At 38.7% G+C, this 23,120-nt stretch overlaps 1 protein-coding gene across 1 annotated transcript in view; it reads right to left on the bottom strand.

The window, feature by feature from the left end:
* IMPG1 (interphotoreceptor matrix proteoglycan 1) overlaps nucleotides 1–23,120 on the bottom strand; it is a 1,456,118-nt gene that overhangs the window by 1,055,283 nt on the left and 377,715 nt on the right. Inside the window, exon 4 of the mRNA XM_044086796.1 lies at nucleotides 627–661. Coding sequence (XP_043942731.1) covers nucleotides 627–661 — 35 coding nt within the window. The remainder of the gene's footprint in view (nucleotides 1–626; nucleotides 662–23,120) is intronic.

Genomic DNA, 23,120 nt, shown 5'->3' on the forward strand with positions numbered 1-23,120 from the left:
TGTGTGTGTGTGTGTGTGTGAAATTGAGGAAAAGTAACATTCAGGTACTTTTTTGCAGCTAACAGCAGTGCAAAATTAACTAAGCTTTCGCACACCATACCCATCTTATTTTGGAATTATTACATCTGTACTCAGATTATGGTATTAAAAACAAAAACAGAGTTTAACATATGTGATGATTCCTAAGAGTTCATATTAGGCATGCAATCCTTTAAGACTATTCATGAGCCAAGCCCTGTTTTCCCAGTGTACTATTTTGTTAAGTGACTTGTTCAAGGTTACACAGCGTTTATGTAGTGACTGATGGGATCAAACTCTGGAGCACAGGGGATAACTTGTGAAAGGTTCATAGCCTTAATCCTCTGTGATAACTGCCAGGCATGGATTGACTATAGTACTACAGTATTCTACAGAAGTTACACTAGTGAACAATCAACTTATTTTAGTCAACTACATAGAAATCTAATGAAAATTAGCTTATTACAAACATTTTATAATAACTGTAAACAAGTTCATTTAAATGAGCTTTAAATTTGTTTAGCTATGCGGAGAAGTTAAAACAAAAATATCAGTAATATTAGAATGTATTTATGCAGCAGTCACTTAGACTGTTTTGTCATACTTACCTTTCATGTTGAGTTTCCTTTCTTAAACCCAGCTTCTGTGAAATAAGGTAATAAAAAAGTCATGTTATTCACACTGTGGATACACAATATGGTGATCTAAAATGTAAAAAAAAAAACACATTGTGGTATTTGATATTTTGCTCTGAATGTATAAAATGGTTTCAGACAATATACAAAAACAGTGTACTTAGTTCAGTCCATATTTTTTAAACTTTTGTCTTCTGAAAGGAGTCAGCTTTAAATGGCCATAATTAATTGTTAAGTATGTTGAATACATTTAACAAAACATAGGAATATATAGCTAGCACATTATTAATGCAAGTTTGATGACATAGGATGTGATCATATTATAAACCAATTTCAGTTAAACAAGGCTATGACTAGTTTCTTTTACTTAGCTAATATAACAGAAGTCATGATACACAGTGACTGAACCAAGTTCATCAGCTGTTTACATATGGCTTTCATTTATAAAATGGTGTACACACAGCAGAATAAAGTAAGAGAAAAAAATAGTTAAAGGTAAACTGAGTCACTCACAATTAGCATATGACTAATAACTTTGATGTGCAATGGCAACCTACTAACCTAAGTAGTTTGTCCACATGTGTTATTTATGGAGTGATATCTATTAACAGAGAAAGTAACTCCTTGTGTAGTCTGTTGATTGTTAACTTCTCTGGCAACTGGATGTAAAAATGGGCACAAGTGAGTTAAATAAACTTCTCTAAGATTACTGAGTTATGGGAATTTCAGGAAAGTGCATGTAAGAAGTTTATTTGGCAGAAATGTAATGATATATGAAAGTAACTCCTTGAGGAGCTGGTTAATTGTTAACTTCTCTGGCAATTGGATGAAAGAAATGAGCACAAATGTAGTAAATAAACTTCCATAAGATTAATGAGTCATGGGAGTTTTGGGGCAATGCATGCAAGAAGTTTATTTAGCAGAAATGTAATGATAGATGAGAACCGTTGAGGCATGCATTCCTTGAACAAACAATGATATTGGAAATGATATATGACTAATTTCATCACTTGAACTGGAGAATTGATGTGTTAGATGTGTAAATAAAGTAGTCAGTACTGCTGCTTGATAATTTCACTTCAGTCAGTATCTTGAGGTTTACAGCTAATCCTTGTCTGAGGGATTTGATGTTTTGTACCAGATTTGTTTAATATGGTAATGAAAAACATAATGCCTATTGCCATAGTTGCTCTCTAGTTCTAGAGACAACTTGCATGATCATAGTTATTTCAACAATTTTTTTAACTATACAACCTGTTTTTAAATGCTGACAAAAAGTTAACACTACACATGAACGTTTGGCCATACTTGTACTCTAGTTTGCAATTAAAGTAGGTTTAACAAAAAATCTGAGATGGGATAGCATGAACTGCAAAAAATACTCTAGTGAATTTGAAATCAAAGTACATGTTTTAAGACGTAATATTAATTCTGAGTTACATAAATTGCCAACTGTAGCAGAGGATTTAGCAAATCAGAGTTATTGTACCTCAAAGAAATGTAATGCATTCTCCACTGAATACATAACTTTATTTTCAGAAGCACTTGGTGTTACGTTCTCTACAGTTGTGAGTAAGGGCATACATAAATTCGTCATTGGAGTCGTTTGTCTGTTTACAGGCTGTAAACACAATAAAAACAAACATGGTTCTATTACTATGAGCTGTGATCTATGTACGCACAGTGTTTGAGTGACTGAATGCCAAGTACCTGAATGTCACACTGTCACTGTATTAAGGAATAGTGGGACATGTATTTCAATGGAAGGATACTGGGAGAGGTTTACTGTCTTACCAGAAAGACACTACGGACCCAACTTTCTCTATGATATTTAGTTTTTAGCAGATAGTTTAAAAATGAGATTTGTGTTCTACACTTATTCATATTTCAGCACTGTACTGATCTATACTGTTAGTAGTCTGGGGTAAGGAATGCAAATCATGATAAAAAGATTGCCGTGTTAGTTGAGGCAATGAATTGCAAGTCTATCAGAGAACATTCCTGGCTCACAATTAAAGAAGTTTCCATTAATCCTTATAATGTACTTTAGTTAATGTTTTAGTATATGTCGACTTTAGTCACTTTAATAAAACCTTCTAGAGCCTTAGCTGCTCAAGCCTTCTAGGAAATAAAACATTCTAGCACCACAACTATTTAATTTGGATTAGAAAAGACAATAATATCCCCTTGGGGTTTTAGCACGTCTGCTTTAATACACAAGGCGTTAAGACCATATTTAATTAAAGCTAATTACAAATATTTATAAAAACTAGCCATATACTCCATTCATCACAACTGCAGGATGTTGTACCAGAAATGATTACAAATACAAAACAAAATCAACTACTTAATTCATGAGAAAAGACACGCTCTAGAAAAAAAATCTTCACAAGGATAATACATATCCAATTATCTTACTATTCTATAAAACAATATGATATGCTAAAGCCACTGCCTTTTACCAATGCACAACTATATTAACAAAACTAAAGAAAATAACTATTTATACTGGGGGGGTGGGGGTGGGCTTTGACCCCCAGATCCCTCAGTCCATACCACACAGTTCTACATTTGGGGTCTATATTAGATAATTGAACTTTCAAAACTTCGATTGTCATATGGTTGACACCATATGATCGAACTTTTAAAAGTTCGAATGTCTAATAAGAAAAAAATAAATAAACTACACAAATAACCTACCTGAACATTTTAAGCAGGGGAGCAAGCCCCCCTGCACCACCCATGTGGGGGGCTGTGCCCCTCCACACCCCTCGCTCTTTAAATATACCAACTCTGGGATTGCACTACAGTGAGAAAAGGGAAATCTTCCCATTCAGTGCTGTACGAAGATCTCTGTTAAAACGTTTGAACTTTCAAAAATTCGATCATATGGTGTCGACCATATGACACTCAAACTTTTGAAAGTTCGATTATCTAATATAGACCTGTGGACAAAATAGTGGATCTGTTTTTATTTATTTATTTGTTTGTTTTTAAATTTTGCCTCCTAGTTCTCAGTTCAGAATTTCAGTATGCCTACATAGCAAAAGATACTTATTTTGTCAAGAAGAGGCATTAGACATGATGTACATTCAACAGGGAGTTGTAATGAATGTCTGGAGTGTGACTACCAATGGGGTGAGACACATTTCCATAGAGCATTCCTTTATATTTATGGTGACCACCTGCATTTAAAAATGACTAGGCAGCATTTAATTCTTGACACTGGTGTTTAGATTAGATTGCTGTCTTAATACTACTCAATCTCCAGCTGCAGTATCTGAAGAGAACAATATTGATGAGCCAGAATCCCCTCTGATGATGAATAGTATACATAGCAGTTTGGATAACTCATCCATCCTGGTCACAAATGTCTTGGAGATAATAGCTACTATTTGATATGGTTCCACTGCTCATCAGCAATGCCCAGATAATTGTACCTCTAGAATTTCATTAATGGTATCCACAATGAGTACAGACATTACCCACTTGCAGGACTGGATGAAAAAGCTCCCCAACTAAGACAATCAAACAGCCACAAATACTAGAAAAATTAGAACACACTTTACCTGAGCAATACGACACAGCAAATATGTGTGCTTTCTTATAAGACCACTTAAAAAATCACTAAACTTGTACCCGGCTGTCACTTTTACTGTAGAAAGAACCCATAGGGCTACTAGACTTCTTAACCCTACTGGAATATGACCATGAATGGTGATATTTAATCTTCTTCATTTTTTGGATCAGGAATATATACTGGCAAATGCAAGACAAAGCAGACCCTTCATGGCAGGGGGGAGGGGTCAAACTGAGACTTTATCAACATTTTGCTCCTAGCACTGTCAAGAAATGCAGGCCTTTTACACTTAAGACATCCTGCAGATAGCACGGCAAATAATCAGATACCATGGCATGTCTACCACTCCTGAAGATGTTCTAGGGTTTCTAAAAGAGAAACCTTTAATTGAGTTGGTGATGGATGTAGTATTCCTTGCAAAACCTCCAGACTCTATAAGCAGTGTGACTCATGAGTCATGAGACCGTTATACACACAACTAGACCTGCTAACTTTATGTTTGTACTGTGCAAATTGGCCAGATGCTTTAATAAATGAGCTGCTATACTCAGATGCAGTCCCAGATTCCTCCTACCCTAGACCATTATCAGTGGAAAATGGTCTTCAGCAGTATTTTTCAGCAGATGTCATAAGTTACAATAGGTTTGAAGACCCTCAAGAAATCTCAAGAGATAGCAGGCATATATCAGCAAATATAATTAAATGTGACCAAGACTTCTGCCGCACCTCTGGCAAAGGAAAACATGTAAAGAAGATTATGAAACAGGGAAAACATGGCTATTGTTTAAAAAAAGTTTGGCATTACTTCTGGTTTTTTTTCCCCGCCATGGAGCTTTACCTGCTTGACAGCTTATTCTTGCTAGATCACATTAAAATGGAAAAAGAGAGCAGGCTAGCTCTCTTACAATTATTTTGGCTGTAATTTTTAACATGCCTGGTGTCTTGCAATTAATTTAAACTAGTGCTTTAAATTACTAATCAGAGTTTAATCACATCATATTGTTTAGGTATCTTTAAACACATTTATTATAGGAAGGAATCCAAATACTCTACCTGTTACTGCAAGGAACTATAATATATATATATATATATATATATATATATATATATATATATATATATATATATATATATATATATATATAAGCACTTTACATAATCAAATTACTACATGACTGCATCCTGTCATCAGAACAAAGACATATCAAAGCCCCAAAACTATTAAAAATTACTTAAGAGAGATGAAATTCTGAGACATTCAGAGGGTCATCCGTCCAGATGAGAAAGTATATGGTGCCTGGTTGTAACAATGCCAGGAGATTAGATTACTGGTTAATATCTGACTTTCTGTTCAGTGATGTTTGAGGGCAGTAGGAATTTTAGCAACCCCTTTTGATAGACTTGAAGTCAGTTTATTACAAATTCACCATGACAAATAATGAGAGGAACTCACTTTGGAGAACAGAGCCCTTGACCTTTTCCAGTCCATTTCTGATGACTCAGATTGAGTATGGTATCAAATCATTTACTAGCACAGTGCCATCAGATAGCTTTCCAATCAGACCCTAGTGGGAATCTTTAAAGCTGGAACTGTGCAGTTTATGTGCATAGGACAAAGCCCAAATAAGGCAGCTGGATGTAGAGGCAGAACAAACAAACCAGAACTGTGCTTATGGCAGTTTTTGTGAATCCAAAACATTTAATACGTATAGACAAGCATACTTTCAGCTTAGCCAGTCTCTTGCAGACAAGTATCAGTTGGATCAGAGGAGAACTTTCTTCTAGTGGTGATTCAGGATAATAAATGTGAGAAGCTGCTTGCATAAAAGACCAAACTTATGTGCATCAAGGGGAAGGTGACATCTTAGGTAGGGAAACAGCCTTCTTAATAAACCAAAGGACATTTGTGATGAGATTGTCAAATTTTATACAGCACTTAATTATGAAAAGCAGGAACACAGACCTTCACAGGATAAGCACGTGAATACCTTTCTGCACTGGGTAGATCTTCTCAAAGTCTCAGATGAACATACAGTGAGCCTATAACTATGCTAAGGAGAACCACTAGGTATATGGAAGTTCATACTGTGATTTCCAAAATGCCATCTGATATAGTACTAATGTATTATGCCCTGAATGCTGAGATTTATAAAGTGCTACAGCATAGCTTGTACCCCCCAAAATTGTTTGAATTCTATTAAAAGGTGGAATTATTAGACTCATCCACTCTTTCAACCATAACAGTGATTGTCTAAGCGTATGAGCCAAGAAACTGCACGATAAATTTGGTTTGTATTTTACTACATTGTGGTGGTCTGTCTCCGGTTTATATACCACACAAACTGCACAACATATGCAATTGTGACCAATTTTATTAACACAACACCATGAATATTACACAAATATTTGAACTTCTGATACATTTCATAAAACACATTAACTATTAAACATTTCCTCGTATATGTTAAACCACCTATAAAACATTCTGACAATATGAGCACTGTTGCCTACTTACCCTCAAGAAAGACAGGCAGTGTTACACACACAGCTCACTCCACTCCCCAGAATCATGAGACCGTGTACCTCAGCTCACCTCACAACCAAAAAGACGAAGGGGAAACAGAAGGGAGGTTCACCCTGAATGCCTCTTGTCTGCCCAGCAACCTCGGCAAGCTTTTATGCACTTGGCCAGGTGGGTGGGAATAGCTTAAACCCTATACCAAAAGACTGGGTTAGCCCTACATTCTATCTTTTAACCTACCCAGCCCCTCCCCTATTGATCTAATTTCCTTCTAGCCTATTCCTTAACTTTAACCCTTGCCTTCCCCTGCTGCACTTACTCTTTACATCTTATACTTTCTTTCAATCCATAATTTGACCCCACACACACAATGTACTGCCTTTAGTCACCTCATATTTCCTTGGACAAATACATCTGTGACAAAACATCATTTGGCCAAACACTTTGAGCCAAGAAACTATATCACATATGCCATCGTGACCAATTTTATTTACACAACACCATGAATATTACACAAATGTTTGAACTTCTGATACATTTCATAAAATACATTAAGTATTAAACGATTCCTCACATATGTTAAACCACTTATAAAACATTGCAAGAATATGGGCGGTGTTGACTGCTCACCCTCAAGAAAGGCATTACACCCTCCATTCACTCCAATCCCCAGAATCATGAGAGAGCAAACTTCAGCTCACCTAGCAACCAAAAGAGGAATGAAGAAGAGAAGAAAAGAGAGGTTCACCTGCCCTCCAGCCAGAGTACAGATTGACCCCCTTCCCTCATAGCTATCAAGTCCTGTACAGTCAATGACATATGTAAGTTAAAATGATCAAGCCCTATCTCACTCAAATGTATTCCGTCATCCCTATACCAAACTGGGTCCCTGTCATCAAAGTCTTGAGAGTCAGTCACCAACACACCTAAACCCCTCAATACCCTTGATACTCTATGATTGAGAAGACATCTAGCCTTCCCTAATGCTACAAAATTAGCCACCTGCTTCCACACTAATCCAGGTATGATCTCCAACCACATTTTAATCATATGAGGATGATGTTGACTTAACTCAATCAGCAACTATCCAGGCCAACAGTTGTCTTTTGGACACCCAAACTAAATTATCCCCCCGCAAATGCACAACAGAATTTTTGGAACCCCAACACTGCTTGTATCTTTTCAAATAAAAAACAATTGATGAGAAAGCAAACCTCTGAATCCACACCATGCAACCTTCCACTTAGCATCTGAAAGCTCCACCATACTTCCTCCAGGCCTCACGAGTGATCTTTTCTCCACCCAGAATACAAACAAGTGCCCAATATAACTACTGTGACATCTGAAAAACAAAGCAAATTGCAAAGCCATCCGAAAACAAAGTAAAGTGACACAGGTAAGTCACGTCATCTTATATAATCTAAGTAGGCCCTAGATGCCCAACCCCCCATCTCTTAATGACTTCAATGGGCTTCCCTTCCTCTGCCAGATGTGATGCTCTACCAGTCTTAAAATAATACACAGAGAATCTGCTGCCTCTTACCCCTTGGGAATCCAATGCTTTATGCACTGTAGTGATGAAAAGTAGTGCAGACAACACTGTATCCTGTCATGTTCAGAAAACCAACAGCTCATCCTGATCCCCACAAATACGCCTTAAACTTTTCTTCCAACCTACCAGACATATTGATCTTTCAGGCTCCTCAGTAAATGCCATGGGCCTGCTGCACCCTACCTGCTCCATATTTGATCTCGTAAGCCAAATTAATACCACAATCCAGCACACAAACATTCTTCCATCTCAATGAACCCAACACTTCCCCCACTCTAAATGTCCCCATATACAAAACCACTACCAGTCCTACATAAGTGGTAAATTTGGACAAATCACATAACACCACCAGCAAACACTTTAACAAGATTCTAAACACCTGCCTGGTCAATGGAAGATGACTATATTCATTCTTTTCTCGCAATCTCTCCTACACTTTCAACATTTTCACCACCAACCAGTCTTTCAAGACATCATCCAAACCATCCAAAATTGCTGCTATATTTAGAGCTGTCAACTGCGCTTTGATTGTTTGAAATGCTTCACCAAAAGAACATCTATAAACCACATAAAATCATGACTAACTCCACTGACCATCTCCTATGCTGCATTGGCAATTTACTGACAAACCTTGAAAAAGCAGTCAGTGCAGAATTGTATGCCTTGCAGGTAGAATTGGCACAAGAATTTTGTATTAGCCATCCCACAGTGGATCTCCAATGTTCCACACTTTGTCTGGAATGACTACAAGCCTCTATCTTGCTGCTGGTACCAGTGCCCAAAACTTGAAGACTTAAACCGAAAAAGGTTATCAGCTACTTGGTTAATCCTACTGAGTACATGCCTAGCTGAAAATGTAAAACTGATTAGTAAGCTCTGCAAAACCAGTTTCTTAAGACCAACAACACTAACAGGGATTTGGTGGTTTTCCTAGCTAACACCTGTACTACAGCCTTGTTGTCTGAATAAAATATCACCCTTTAGTTTACAAATTTATTCTTTCACACTACCGTTGCTGCCCAAATTGGAATAATCTATAAAAATGCCACATTCTTCTTCCACTCATCTGGCCATCCTTTGGGCCACTAAGCTGCAAACCATTCTCCACCAAAGGAGGCTCCCATACCATGCAGATCAGCCACATTGCTAAATAAGCTGAAGTCCTCTGGCAGGACCCAGTCACTTTGCCAAAATGATATACAATTAGAAAAATCATAAAACAATGTCCGTAATCTGAAATTCTCTTTTATCAGCTTTGAGACATGCACCCAGTGATGCTTGCTCTTATCACCCTTTAGGAAGTAGGAAATTGATCTTCAAAATATCCTGCCTAGACTGATGGCCCTGCAAGCAAAATTCAGTAAACCTAGTAATTCCATCACCTCTCTAATCCTTACTTTATCATTGAATTGAAACTGACCAATCTTTTGCTGCAGTTTTGCTAACTTATTTTGTGGTAAACATGAGACACCACATTCTGCATCTAATGTCAAGCCCAGAAATGTCAAAACTTTACTAGTGCTTTCTTGCTTATCCTGTGCTAACAGAACCCCTAGGTTATCACACATAGCAATAAAAACCCGGAACACATCCTGGGCCCCCTCATCTTCCCAAATAGCAGAAAATCATCCAAATAATGAACTGCCTTCTGATCCTGCACCAACTGCTGCCATATCCTTTGTAACAAGTAGATGAACTTCTTGAATGTCGCACATGCAACTGTACAACCCATTGGCATGAATATATCGAAATAACATTTTCCATTCACAAAGATGCGTAACATCAGCCAGTCATCTGACTTCAGTGGCAATAAATGAAAAGCAGCTGTAATGTCCAATTTTACCAACCATTTGTCTTTAAATTCTCTAATAAAACTAACAGCATCATCAAGTGATGAATATTGAACCTGCTTGTCCATCTTAGTAGTCCATCTTAGTAATGTAATCATTAACAGAATCCTCTCTTGGGAAATCTGGAAAGACAAATGATGGATCAACCAACCCCTCCCCTGTCTCTTCTTTGGTACCAAGCCCAAAGGAGGAACTTTGAAAGACTCAAATAGGGTTTTTCAAATGGGCCTAAAATCCTGCCCTCTCTGACTTCCTTATCAATTAAGGCTTGCAATATGTCTGTTTTTCCTTGAATAGATCGTAAATTCTTATATACCTTATTTTTCCCCTTAACTATGAATTTACTGGAAAGTCCATACTGGAACCCCTGTATGACCTCCTTTACCATGTCCAGTCTTATGCAATCCTTCAGATAGTGTCACCTTAATAGGGGTGTGACAACATTGCTCTCTGTGCGAACCCTCCAAAGGAAGCTGTACCCCATAGGCCTCGAAAATTCCCCAGCCCCCTAAAGTTCTGATAGGCCACACCTGTCTGCCCACTCACTTCTTGAGTGAGTCCACTGGAATGGACCCCACCACCTTCCTTATGCCAGCATTTTTGAGGGGCATGTATTCTCCCACACATAGGACGTATATGTGCAAAGCAGCTCACTGGCCATTCACCCAATTAAAAGATCCACCTGTTCCTGCCCTACCCTGTCTTCTACCTCTTTCCCAAACTGCAGCTGACTGCCAATGGTGTCTAGCATAATTTCTAGACAAATATTGGCATGCCTAACATCCCAACACAGAGGTCTAACATCCCAACACAGAGTCTTATCCACTACCTTTCTCTTCCAAAAGCATTGGTCATACCACATCCATGCATTGCCTGAGCATAAACGTTATGCCTCCCTTATTGTCAAAAAATAACCCAGCAGTGGTAAAGCCTGTGCACTGTCCTTCTCCAACATAAACACCATGTAATACATGAAGCCAAAAATCCAATTATCCCATGTCCATGACCTGAATCTACCTTGTATTTTACTACCTAATGCCACCAAGGCTGTCAACAAATACTTTGTCCCTGTGATTGTCTGCATCCCCTGTTCTCTGCACTCCATCAGCATTAATTATGTCAAACACATAAACATAATCACCTCTCCAAATATTTTCTTTTACTGCCATAGTGATATGCAGGGTTATGAAACCCCCAGAAGTATCTGCTGAAAAGGACTGTGTGACAAGCCATTCCTTTGGCTGTGAGCCTGAATCCTCATTTACCATCCTTGTTGATGGTGGCTGGCAACTAGCCTCAGCAAACACTGGTTGTAATTCATCAGTATAATTCAAAAAAAGCAAAGCCAGCAGACAATGGCAAACTGTGAATTTATTAAACTCCTATGAAAACATAGGTAGTCAAAAACAACAAACCGGTTTCGGCTAGCACTGTTACTTAGCCTTCATCAGTGTAAAAAATGAATGATTTAGAAAGCATTTCAATACCATTCATATAAATGCATGTGCAACAACCATTGGTTCCTCACAAATTTTCATTTAACCCAGGTGAAAATGATGCACCTAATTTGACTATCCATTTATTTTCATTCACATTTAAAAGGCTATGCCAACCCGCTTTATTATCCCTACTGCCCAATATTTTATTTATGACTGTGAATTTAAAAGGAGCACTGGGATGTTTATATGTATGTTTAAATAGTGCATTGGTAGGTTTTTTATTCCTGATTTCACTTAGTTGTTCAGAGATATGGATCCTTAAATGCCTCAATGTCTCGCCAACATAGAATGCAGAGCAAGTACAGGTAGCTAAGTAAACCAGCCAATCAGACCCACAGTTAGCAAACAACTGGATATCAAAATCCTTGCCTATATTATGACTGGTGAAATCCTTTGTTTTGCTTTCTTACAGTGAGTACAATGGTCACAAAGCACACAACCTACTAGAGGATCCCCAGTTAATGTTCTCTGACTAAGATTATTGGGGCCTCTGAGAATGTGCTTATAATGACTTAGCTGGGAACCAATATTCCTCCCACAACTAAATGAAAACAAACACCTTTCACCCAAAATCGTAGAAAGATATTCATCTGCCTGTAATATCTTTCAATGCCTCTGCACGCTATTAAGCAAGAGATCCATATTTTTGCCGTAAGTGGTCACTAAGCGGGTACCTGCCTGGTTATTCACAGATTTTGGTTTATATTGTAAAGTCTCCCACCTATCCATAGTGGAGACAGAATTGCTAGCAGTCAAAACATCCCCAATAGCATAACCCCTGGCCCTAAATCTAGATATAAGGTCCTGCTTATGAAGTTCATAAGTGTTATCCTCTGAACAAATACGTTTTATTCTAAGAAACTGGGACTTGGGTATATTCCTGCAGACATGAGGCGGATGATAGCTGGAGGCATGGGGAAGGGAGTTGTACTGAGGGTACTTACAATATACCTGTGTCACTAGGGTATGGTCCTCATTCCTTGTGATCAATACATCCAAAAATGTAATACTTTGGGAATGATAATTAGCTGTAAAATTAATACCCCACTTATTATCGTTCATGTACTTTACAAATTCCCTGAGATATAGAACATCCGATCACCACACCATCTAGCAATCATCCAAATATCTTCTCCAGATGTCAGTTTCATCCAGGTATATGTTGTGACTACTATCATAAATCAAGAACTCTTCTATATAATCCATGAACAAATCCACATAAATCGGGGCAAATAATGCCCCCATGGCTGTTCCTTGGGTTTGCCAATAACATTTGTCTTGATAGTAAAAGACATTCTTAGTCAGTACATGTTCAGCAAGCCCAATAAAAAGAGTATTGAAACCTGGAGAATAAAGTTCCGACCTCCGCAACCAGTACTCCAGGGCATCCAATCCCACCCAATGGGGAATATTGGTACATAAAGCGGAGACATCCAGAGTGCAGAGTAACCACCCAGATTCTAATTGGGTGTTCACAATGATTTGGAGAAACTCTGTGGTGTCTTGCAATCTTGATCTAACCCACTTAAGTAAGGGTTGCAAATGTCTAGTGAGGAATTGAGATAGGGGTTCTGTCAACAAGCCCCAACCTGAGACAATAGGTTTATCCGATGGATGATTCAGGTCCTTATGTATTTTTGGAAGAAAATATATATAATGGTTAGTAGGATCTGTAACAGTTAAATGTTATTGATCCTGGTCGGAAATTATTCCTTTTTCCCTAGCTGACCTCAAAAATTGGTCAATTTCCTTCCTGAACCTGAAAGTAGGATCTAAAGGCATGCAGGTATAGAAACGTCCATCCTTAATTGTCTCAAAGCTTCCTCATTATACTATGTCCAGTTCATGACCACCACTGCTCCCCCCTTGTCTGCAGGTAATATAACTAAGTCCCTGTTATCCATCAATTGTTGTAAAGCTGATGTTTCCATCTTGGAGAAGTTGGTTTTACATATATGCTCCCTAAAATTGTAGTGTAAATCCTTCGGTACAGAGGTCTGAAACATCAAAACGGGGTGCATGGGGGAGTGTAAATATAGTCTTATGATATTGAAATCTGTTATTACATATAGCATTATCAGAGTCTTTAAAAAATATTCTTAGATTTAATAATCTACAATAATCAATAATATCTTGAGCTAGCTTGTCTTCCGACACAAAAAAAACAGGAATAAAATTGAGTCCCTTGTTTAACACTTTTATTTGTATGTCAGTTAACACAACATTAGAAATGTTAAGTACATTATTCTGATCAGTTATGTTTGTGTCATCATTTCTAGTAGGCCATCGATATTTTTTATTCCTTGTATGTTTCCCTACCCCCCCGACCTGCCGTTGTCTAAAGGGTTGGTTCTTTTGGCTGTTGGGGAATCACCAGTGTGCTGTGTGTCGGGGTCTGTTGTAGATGATGAATCATCACCAGAAGTTTCATAATTGGAGCTGGACTGTGTGACTCTTTTCAAGATTGATCTGGGTCTCTTACGTTTGCCCCCTTTAGTACCCGTATCATTGAACCTCACCTGTTTGTTAATGTTACTATTAAACTGAGTTTCCTTTTCATAATCTGTTGAGTCCCTCTGGAATTTTCTCATCTTCTTAGATTTGAGATATTGTTCTAAATTCCTTACTTAATTTATTAAGACAAATTGGGTATGCTGGTAATCCCTCATATGCTTTGGTAATCTCACACACCTTAGTAACTTCCACCATTTCAATTTCAATAATCCTATCATAATAAGATGATAAGATTTTGACAAAGATCATAGATGCTTGTTGTTGGGCATTAGCCCATTGTTCCATCAATTCACTGTTTATTTTGCCTGCCAAAGGCTGAAGGTGAACCCTCAAGCCCCCTGGAGCCATATCCTTGGCCTAATAGGTCTTAAATAATTTGGCATGCCAAACATTAGTTCTGAGTGACTGCATTTGTTTGGTTAGATTCTGAAAATGTGCTTCACAAGAAGCTTCCATAGTTGTCAGAATAGGATTATTATATTTATCATTACCAATGCCCCATCCAAAAACACCCAAATCATCTTTGTCGGCTGACAAACCCCTCAATATACTAGACAAATCCATGGCGATTCAAAATTATGGTCCGTGAATGAACCTATTAGTAAAAAAAAAAATATATCAAATCTGCTTTCACTGGTGGGACCAACAATAATGTATGGCATTAACCATTCAGAAGTGTTCAGAAGAGTTCAAAAAGGCTTCCTGCATGCCTTATTAACAAATAAGTTTAGCCAATACAGCAATGCTACGTTCAGAATAGTATATACTCTGGCCATCTACTTCTCTTTAAGTCAAGCTAGACAATAATAGCCCCTGCTCATATTTCCAAAGGACACTAAAAAATATATATATCCTAGTGCCCGAAGAGCAATGCTATGTCCACTTGCACTGTTGATGTTAAAAAATGAACCATAATAGCCTTTGCTGTAATTGGTAAAAGGACAAAGAGAAAAAATATAGAACTAGACTACTGAAACACCCCAATGAATGTTAACCCAGAAATATGACCCCTCCAAAAACTGCAGATCAATGGGTCAAAATAGGACCCTGTAAACAGCACTCATATCAATAGTATTGTCAGAATTTGTTAGTTAAACTGAAGGGCTGTTAGCACCAATAAAGTCATGTGTACAAACCACTTAAAGTGTAAAGGTTGGCTGTTGGGCAAGGTGTCAATAAACAATAATAATCAACTGAAGTCTACTAAATAAAGAGTATGTTGGTCAGAATCACTGTTCTATCAATGATATAAAATATAATATACAATCCTATTAATATCTAATATCAAAATTGTCAGAAAATGTATATATTACCCCTAAAGCTGATTCTCAGAATACGGTATAAGAATTATCATTGCAACAGAGGGTTGACCTGCACTCGGAACCACTAAGACACTTAATGACTAAAGCTAGCTCATCCTATAATAACCTGACATGAGAATAGATACCTGTGGCTCCCAATGTCTGGACATATTAAGAAATAAATGAATACATATAAATATATGCCCTAATACAAAAACATCAACATTTGGATAATATATGCCTGATGCAATAGCAAGGTTGGTCAAATCTAAATAGAAACACATGCATAATGTCTAAAACTAGTTTGAAACAAATATATATGACAAACAAAGCTAGGGACAAGTAACAGCATCAAATATCCAGTGCTGGCCTATCCTTTTTATGCCACTTCTAAAGGATGGTGAAGCAAACATGGTCCACATAGGATTTGTCGATTAAATATCCATTAACTTCCATATTCAAGAAAATAATGTCCAAATGTCAATGAAAAGTACAACCCTATCAATCATAAGTTGTAATCATGACGCAAAGGGAAATGGCTAAGTAGTCGCCGCATAACCCGATCAAACATGAGCCATAGATAACTAAAAACTACATCCAAACTGTGTCATATGTGATTCCTGGATACAATATTATATGACAATAGCTTTATTATTGAGCTTGTTAGTCAATAGGTTCAAAAACACCTTCCGACAACCTCCTAGGTGAACAAAAGTCAAAAGAAGAAAAGGGAACCAACAATCCAATATATTCCTAACGTCCATTGGACATAAAGATGAAAAGAAGAGTCACCTCCTGATTTCTTTTCCTTGCGATAAGCAAATGCCGCCACACCAAAAGTTTATCTGTTGATAAACAAAAAATAATGCAGCAGAATAGCCGTTGTCTATTTCTGTGACTCCAAACGGCATGAAATGGAAATAGTAGTACGTTTAATTCAAAAATGACCCAAACAAATTTGAACAACTGCTCATACTGAGTTAAGCCAATATTAATCTCCAAATTCATACCGTCCAAAAAGTACAATAGTACCTGATGTTGGCCCCACTTGGAAAAATGATATAAATGCCGAAGGGAAAACCCAACTGTTCTATATGTTCCTGAGGTCCATATAAAAATATATAAACAGTCACCTTCCATTCCTTGAAATAAGCAAGTAGCAGCACACCCACATTTTTCTTGTTGACGAACAGAAAAAGTTCAGCGAAATGGCTGTCGCCTGATTCCGTGAACCCAACCAGCAAAAAAAAAAACCAAGAAAATGATGATAAATTATAGCAATAACCCACGCCTGGGTGTGGGTAATGCTAAATTTACCCACGGTTGGTGTGGTTTGGTCCCGGGCTAAGCCCGGGACCAAACAAAGCCAACCTTGGGTAAATTTAGCATTACCCACACCCAGAAGTGGGTTATTGCTATTATACCATGACATTATTTAAGAAAAGAAACTATTACTTTTCTTAAATAATGGCATAGTATAATGCCTGTTTACTGCCCTTCCGCAGATGTCTGGCATCCGCGGCAGTTCTGATGTACTGCGCGCGCAGTACATCAGAGTTGAGCAAAAAGCAACAGAGAAAGCAAGATCTCCGTTGGTTGTTTTTAGTGTTTCGCTATGTTAAATGAGTTTTACTTACCGAGACAGTTTTAAAATAAGCAACGGACATCTCCGCTGCTTATTTTAAAACTGTCTCGCTATGTTAAACTCATTTAACATAGCGAAACACTAAAAAGCAACAGAGATCTTGCTTTCTCTGTTGCTTTAAACACTGTCTCGCTATGTTAAATGGGTTTAACATAGCGAGACAGTGTTTAAATAAAAAACGGAAATCTTCGTTGCTTATTTTAAAATGTCTCGCTATGTTAAACCCATTTAACATAGCGAGACAGTGTTTTAAAAAAACGAGTTATACTAATGGAAAAAAGTCCGGGTGACCGGACCTTTTTCCATTAGTATAACTCGATTTACAACGGGCACGCTGGCCAATCAGCGTGCACGTTTTGGGGGGATCATGGTATAATAATTTAGTTCCAACACAGCCCAAAAAAGGTTAAACGACTTTCACATTGAATTAAGCCCATATTGGTCTTCCAGTACACGCCGATCAAATGGTACATGATATTTACCCCACTTAGAGAATGATGTAAATTCTGATAATAACAGTGGAAAATAATGAGAAACCTGACTTGTGAATAGCCAAAAACCCAATGCACCTGCAAATGGTTATGGTTAAGTGAAAGAAACAAATCTTCCGAATTGTTAGATCCTGAGCGCGCCAAGTTGTTGGGCCCAATTAAGATCTCAAAAGCCTCCCAAGTGCCACCAGCATAATGGAAACCAACTTGAAATTTAGCAAGTTCCAAGCTGGACAAAATAAGTCATAAAATCCCGGGCTGGAAAAGAATGGATAACAAAAAGAACTTGGTTGTACACATGCAACAGTTCCTCCGACACACAGTACTTCCTGCAATCTCAAGTTAACCCTACCTGGCTCCTCACCTCCAGTACTTAATCTTCAAACATCATAAAACCCCCAACCCATTGTGGTCCTGCTCAACCATACCATTCAACAAGTAATCTACCCGCTCTAACCCCCATTGTCATTCAACAACCCAGACTGTAGATTGCTATCATTACCTTCTGGTATCCAGTAATCTGTATAGGTTCATAGGTTCATAGGGTCATACTAGGCTATCTGCCCTAGGGCATTTATAAGCCTAGCCAGAGTGTGTTTGGCTTTCACCACCCATTTTAAATTAATTTTGCTATGCCCTTTTTCGAGGTTAGTATACTGTGCCTCTATCTAATAGTGACACAGAAGTGATACCCAGGGTAAACCTATGATCTCCCATCCACTCATCAAGATTACTCTTGAAGAGAGTCAATGAGGGACTCTGCCTAACCTGGACTGGGATTTTATTCCAGAGTGAAGGGAGCCTCTGGGTTATGAATCTGTCCCTCCAGCATGTCCTGTTTATTTCAGTGCTGAGGTTCATGTCTCTTGAGCACGTGGCTCAATGGGATTTGGATTTTCTGAGGTGCAGCATGTCCATTAATTCTGGGTTGGACATGGCTTTATACATCAGGCGCAGATCGCCTCTGAGCAGGCGGTATGCCACTGAGTAGAGCTGGAGTTTCTTTAACCGGGCAGCATATGGCATCTGTTTGAGCCCTTTGATCCTCTTGGTGAGGTATTTTTGGGGTCTTTCCAGTTGCTGCAGGTGTCTAGTAAGGTACATCCCAAAAGGGGCATTGTACTCAATTATGGGCCTGATGAGGGATGAGTAAAGAGGCATGATGACCTCCCCTGATCTAGATGTGAATCCCTTCATGATTAGCTGAGCTATATAAAATGTTTTTCTAACCACTTTGCCACGTGGTTGTCAAATGAGAGATTGCTATCAACTTGGGTCCCCAGGTCCCTAATTACTTTTTCTGTACTTAATGGATTACCACCTATGTGGTAATTTGTGGGCACTTTGTTTTTGCCAAAGGGGATGACTATACACTTTTTGGCATTTAGCTTGAGGCCATGGCTCTGGCACCAGTTGTCTGTTTCTATGAGGCCCTTTTGGAGGATGCTTGTGTCAGCTGGAGAATCGATTATGATGCCCAGTTTGCAATCATCTGTGAACTTGGTCAGCCACAGTCCTTCTGTGTTGGCCTGTACCTCCGAGAAATATATACCGAACAAGAGAGATCCCAGGACTGAGCCTTGTGGGATGCCACTTGTAACTGGTTTAGAGTCTGACATGGCTCCAGCAATTCTAACCATGTGGGTTCTGTCCTTGAGCCAGTTTGCAACCCATCTAGTGACATAGGGGTTTATATTTAAGCTGGTGAGCTTATCTATAATGCCCGAGTGGGGTATTGTATCGAAGGCTTTTGCGAGGTCCAGATAGGCTGTGTGGACCACCTTCCCCTCGTCAATGGCCTTGGTGACTGTTTCAAAGAAATTGACCAGGTTTAAGAGGCAGGATCTGCCCTTAACAAAGCCAAACTGGGTAGGATCCAGTGTCTGTAGGTCCCCAATATCTTTATTTATGAGGTCCATGATGATCATATCCATAGTTTTGCAGACCAAGCTAGTCAGGCTTATGGGGCGATAGTTTCCAGGATCCGTTCAGCCACCACCTTTGCGGAGAGGGACCACTGTTACTGTACGCCACTCTTTGGGTACATATCCTGTAGTAAGGCTGAGATTGAACAGTAGTTTTATGTTTGGGTTTAGCTCTTCTTGGAGTTCATGTAGGACGCAGCCCAGGACACCGTCTGGTCCCATTGATGCTGTGTTTTTTGCTTTGGAGAGGGCGGCTCTTACTTGAGCATCTGAGATGTCAGGGGGGCAGCACTCTGCTGGGATAGATATTTGCCCTTTTGGTGGGGGGGGGGGTTGTGCTGAACTTGTCAGCTAGCATGTTGGCAATGTCTGCGGGTTCTGTGTATTTTTTGTCATTTTGGACTAATTCTGAACATATCTGGGAATTCCCACCCAGGTTCCTAACATAACTAAAGAAAGCCTTGTGATTATCCTTAGTGTCCTGTGCAGTTTTTCTCTCGAAGCTGGCCTTAGACGATTTTATGAGTGCCCATAGTTTTTTGCTAATACTGATCAGAGATGCCTTCCCGTTTTGGGATTTTGCTCTATCATGTAGTAGCTTCCTCCTTCTATTGTATAGTTTGTTTATGGCTGGGGTCCAATCTGCCTTTGGAAGATTGGGTCTTGGTTTCATTTGAGATTGCATGATCCATGCATTCCTGAAGGTGTTCATAGAATGCGTTTATAAAGGATTCTGCGGTCTGGGCCGTATTTTCCACAGGCCCGGGGGTTTGAAGGATTCCACCTCAGTTTTGAGGAGTGTGAAATTTGCTTTAGAGAAGTTTTCCACTGTGGTTTTCTGGGCAGGGGGTGGGGTCAGGATGTGAATATCCAGTGAGATTAGTTTATGGTCTGATCTTACCAGTGAGGGATACACTTCTGGTCTGGAGCATAAAGTCCCAATGTAGCTTGAACTTCCACCAGAACTGGTACTGCTCTCTGTCTGACCCAATTCCCTCCACCTGCTTCTGACTGATGATCTGCCTCCTTCTGTTTTCTTAACCCTTTGGTCATGCAGCCTGCATCACCTGTCAGGATTGAGGAATCTGTGCTAAACAAACTTTTAGCCTCTTTAAATAGCTCCTTTGCTTGGGCTACAATTTGGGCCCATTATTCCTTCATCAATATCACTGTCATCTGAAACATAAAATACCACCACAGAGCAACACTCCCCACTCTTCCACCACCCCTAAAATCCATGCCTCCACCTCCCCTTGACCTTACCTAATCCAAATTCCTCAGCAGTCACAGATCCTGTACTGCCTCCTGTAGCCCACATCTCCTTCTTTTCCAGCTTTGCTTTTTTTTAATATATATATATATATATATATATATGTGTGTGTGTGTGTGTGTGTGTATAAGATATTGAATAAAGTGGGAGAATGTGTCTCTGTGAGAGCCATTACCCAAAAAGCCAGCCACTTATTTACTTTATCCATCTTACCTTTTTGCCTGGGTCTGTACTTTTTGAAACTTGGCCTACCCCCAGTGTGTCCTACTCAGGCAACCTTAGCCTCCCAAGCAATTAGGGTTACTACCCATGACTTTAGAAATGTAATTGTTAAAAAAAAAAAAAAAAAAAAGTATAATTAAAATATTAAAATATTAATATTAATATTTTAATTAATTAATATTAATTAAAAAAATTAATTAAAATAACCATTTAGTAATATTGCCTTGGAAAGTGTGGATCATACCTGTATTGCATAGTTTCACTACTTCAGGGAATTTCAGGAAGTAAGGATGGATGCTAGGATACTGTGAGAAGGTCCAATATATCTAAGTAGTTATTATAGACTGACCTGATTGCATCTAACGTGACACAGCATCTGATAAAGAGTGGTAACCTTAACCATAACCAGCCTCACATCAAGGCTAACTGGAACTGTGGATTACGTCAAGTTAGGTCTAGTCTTGGACCAATGCACAAACCAGATCAGAGCGATTTAAGTGTGCCACTATTCAGGACAACATGCACAAAAAATAGCCTCCTACAAAATGTGCATAATTCCATTTCTTTGTATATATTTGTATAATTTGTTTTTCTTAGCAGTTCCCGTCCCTGATCATGCCAGCTGCATCTGCAGCACATGTGCAGTGGCTTCCCATCCAATGGCAAAGGTCAGAGCAACCTGTATATACTCAGCCTGTTCATATTTCCACAGGGTTCCACTGCCAATTTATTTGTGTTTAACCTGCACTTTCTGAAGGACATCAGGTCTGAAACTCAACTGATGTCCATGTTGGAAAGCGACAGTCCTCCATAATTTGCTTGAACTACCAATTAGGAGGAATGGACCAAAATATTAGCAAATCTGGGCATTCTGTGAAAATCTGAGCAGATGAGAAGTATAAATAGACATTACTGTCCCTAGCCTTACCACCTACTCTCCACTACCCATGAACTGAATTCCTCACCACTTCTGTGATGCCACGCACTTGTTACAAAAATGCCCCTCTTCCTGACCAAGCTATCCTCCACACAGACTCCCACTGCCTCCTATACTTGCTACACTGTACACCCTTCTCACAGACCCATGGGGAAAAAATGACTGATATGAACTCTTACCTCCTAACAACATTCTAGACTCTTATTTTTATTATTTATTTTATTTTATTTTACATTTGTTTACCGGGAAAATCCGACTGGACACAGGTCCATTTTCAGTGGAGGCCCGGAGAGAAAAGCTCCGAAAAACAGTACAGTACAAAACAAAAGAACGACAATGTAGAAACATAAGAAGAAACATATCGATACATATTAATAATACAATCTAGCATACTTAGTAGAGAATAACATTTCTCAAAAATATTTAGTAATGAGTCATTTTTGATATTGAATATATCAAATATGAATACTTGAGAAATTATAAATAATTTTTTTTTTGCATGACCTTGACTGATGAGTCAATTGGAACTGTAGGGGATTTATCATTTGATAAACCAGTAGAGAATGAAAGGGGGGAGCAGCCATTTGGTCCTTAGAAGAATCCCAGCAACAGTGCAGTGTTATGGCTTAACCTGGGGAGTCGCATGAGCAAAGCCAGTTATTTGAGTAGTGGTTTTTGAGAAATTTTTTTAAATTGGGAAGTAGAGTTGGTAGAGGTTAAGTGTTTTTGAATTGAATTCCAGGTTCTGGCAATACAGCATGCAAAGAGATATTTGCCAGCATCATTTTTATGTTTGATGATATTTATGTGGTTGTGATTACTAGATCTTAAGGGTCTGCGGGTGGTATAGGGGTTGATTAGGTGCTGAAGGGCTGGAGTTTTGTCAGGGAGGTAATAGAGTGTATGAGCTATTGAAAGTTGGTTGAGTAGGAGGAGTTGAGGTAGCTCAAGCCAGTTCAGTTGCTTGAGGGCTAGACAGTGATGGAATCTATGGGAGGCATCAGTAGCAAACCTGGCAATCTTATTGTAGCATGATTGCATTTTGGTTAATTCGGTGTGGCGAAGGTTAGTTAAGATAGAGGAGGCATAAAGATGGATGGATAAGAGATGGGTTCTTGCAATAGTGGCTTTGGTATATTTAGTGAGGAATTGTCTGTTCC

Source organism: Protopterus annectens, chromosome 1.part1, assembly GCF_019279795.1.
Source record: "Protopterus annectens isolate FY-2018-M chromosome 1.part1, PAN1.0, whole genome shotgun sequence".
NCBI lineage: Eukaryota > Metazoa > Chordata > Ceratodontiformes > Protopteridae > Protopterus > Protopterus annectens.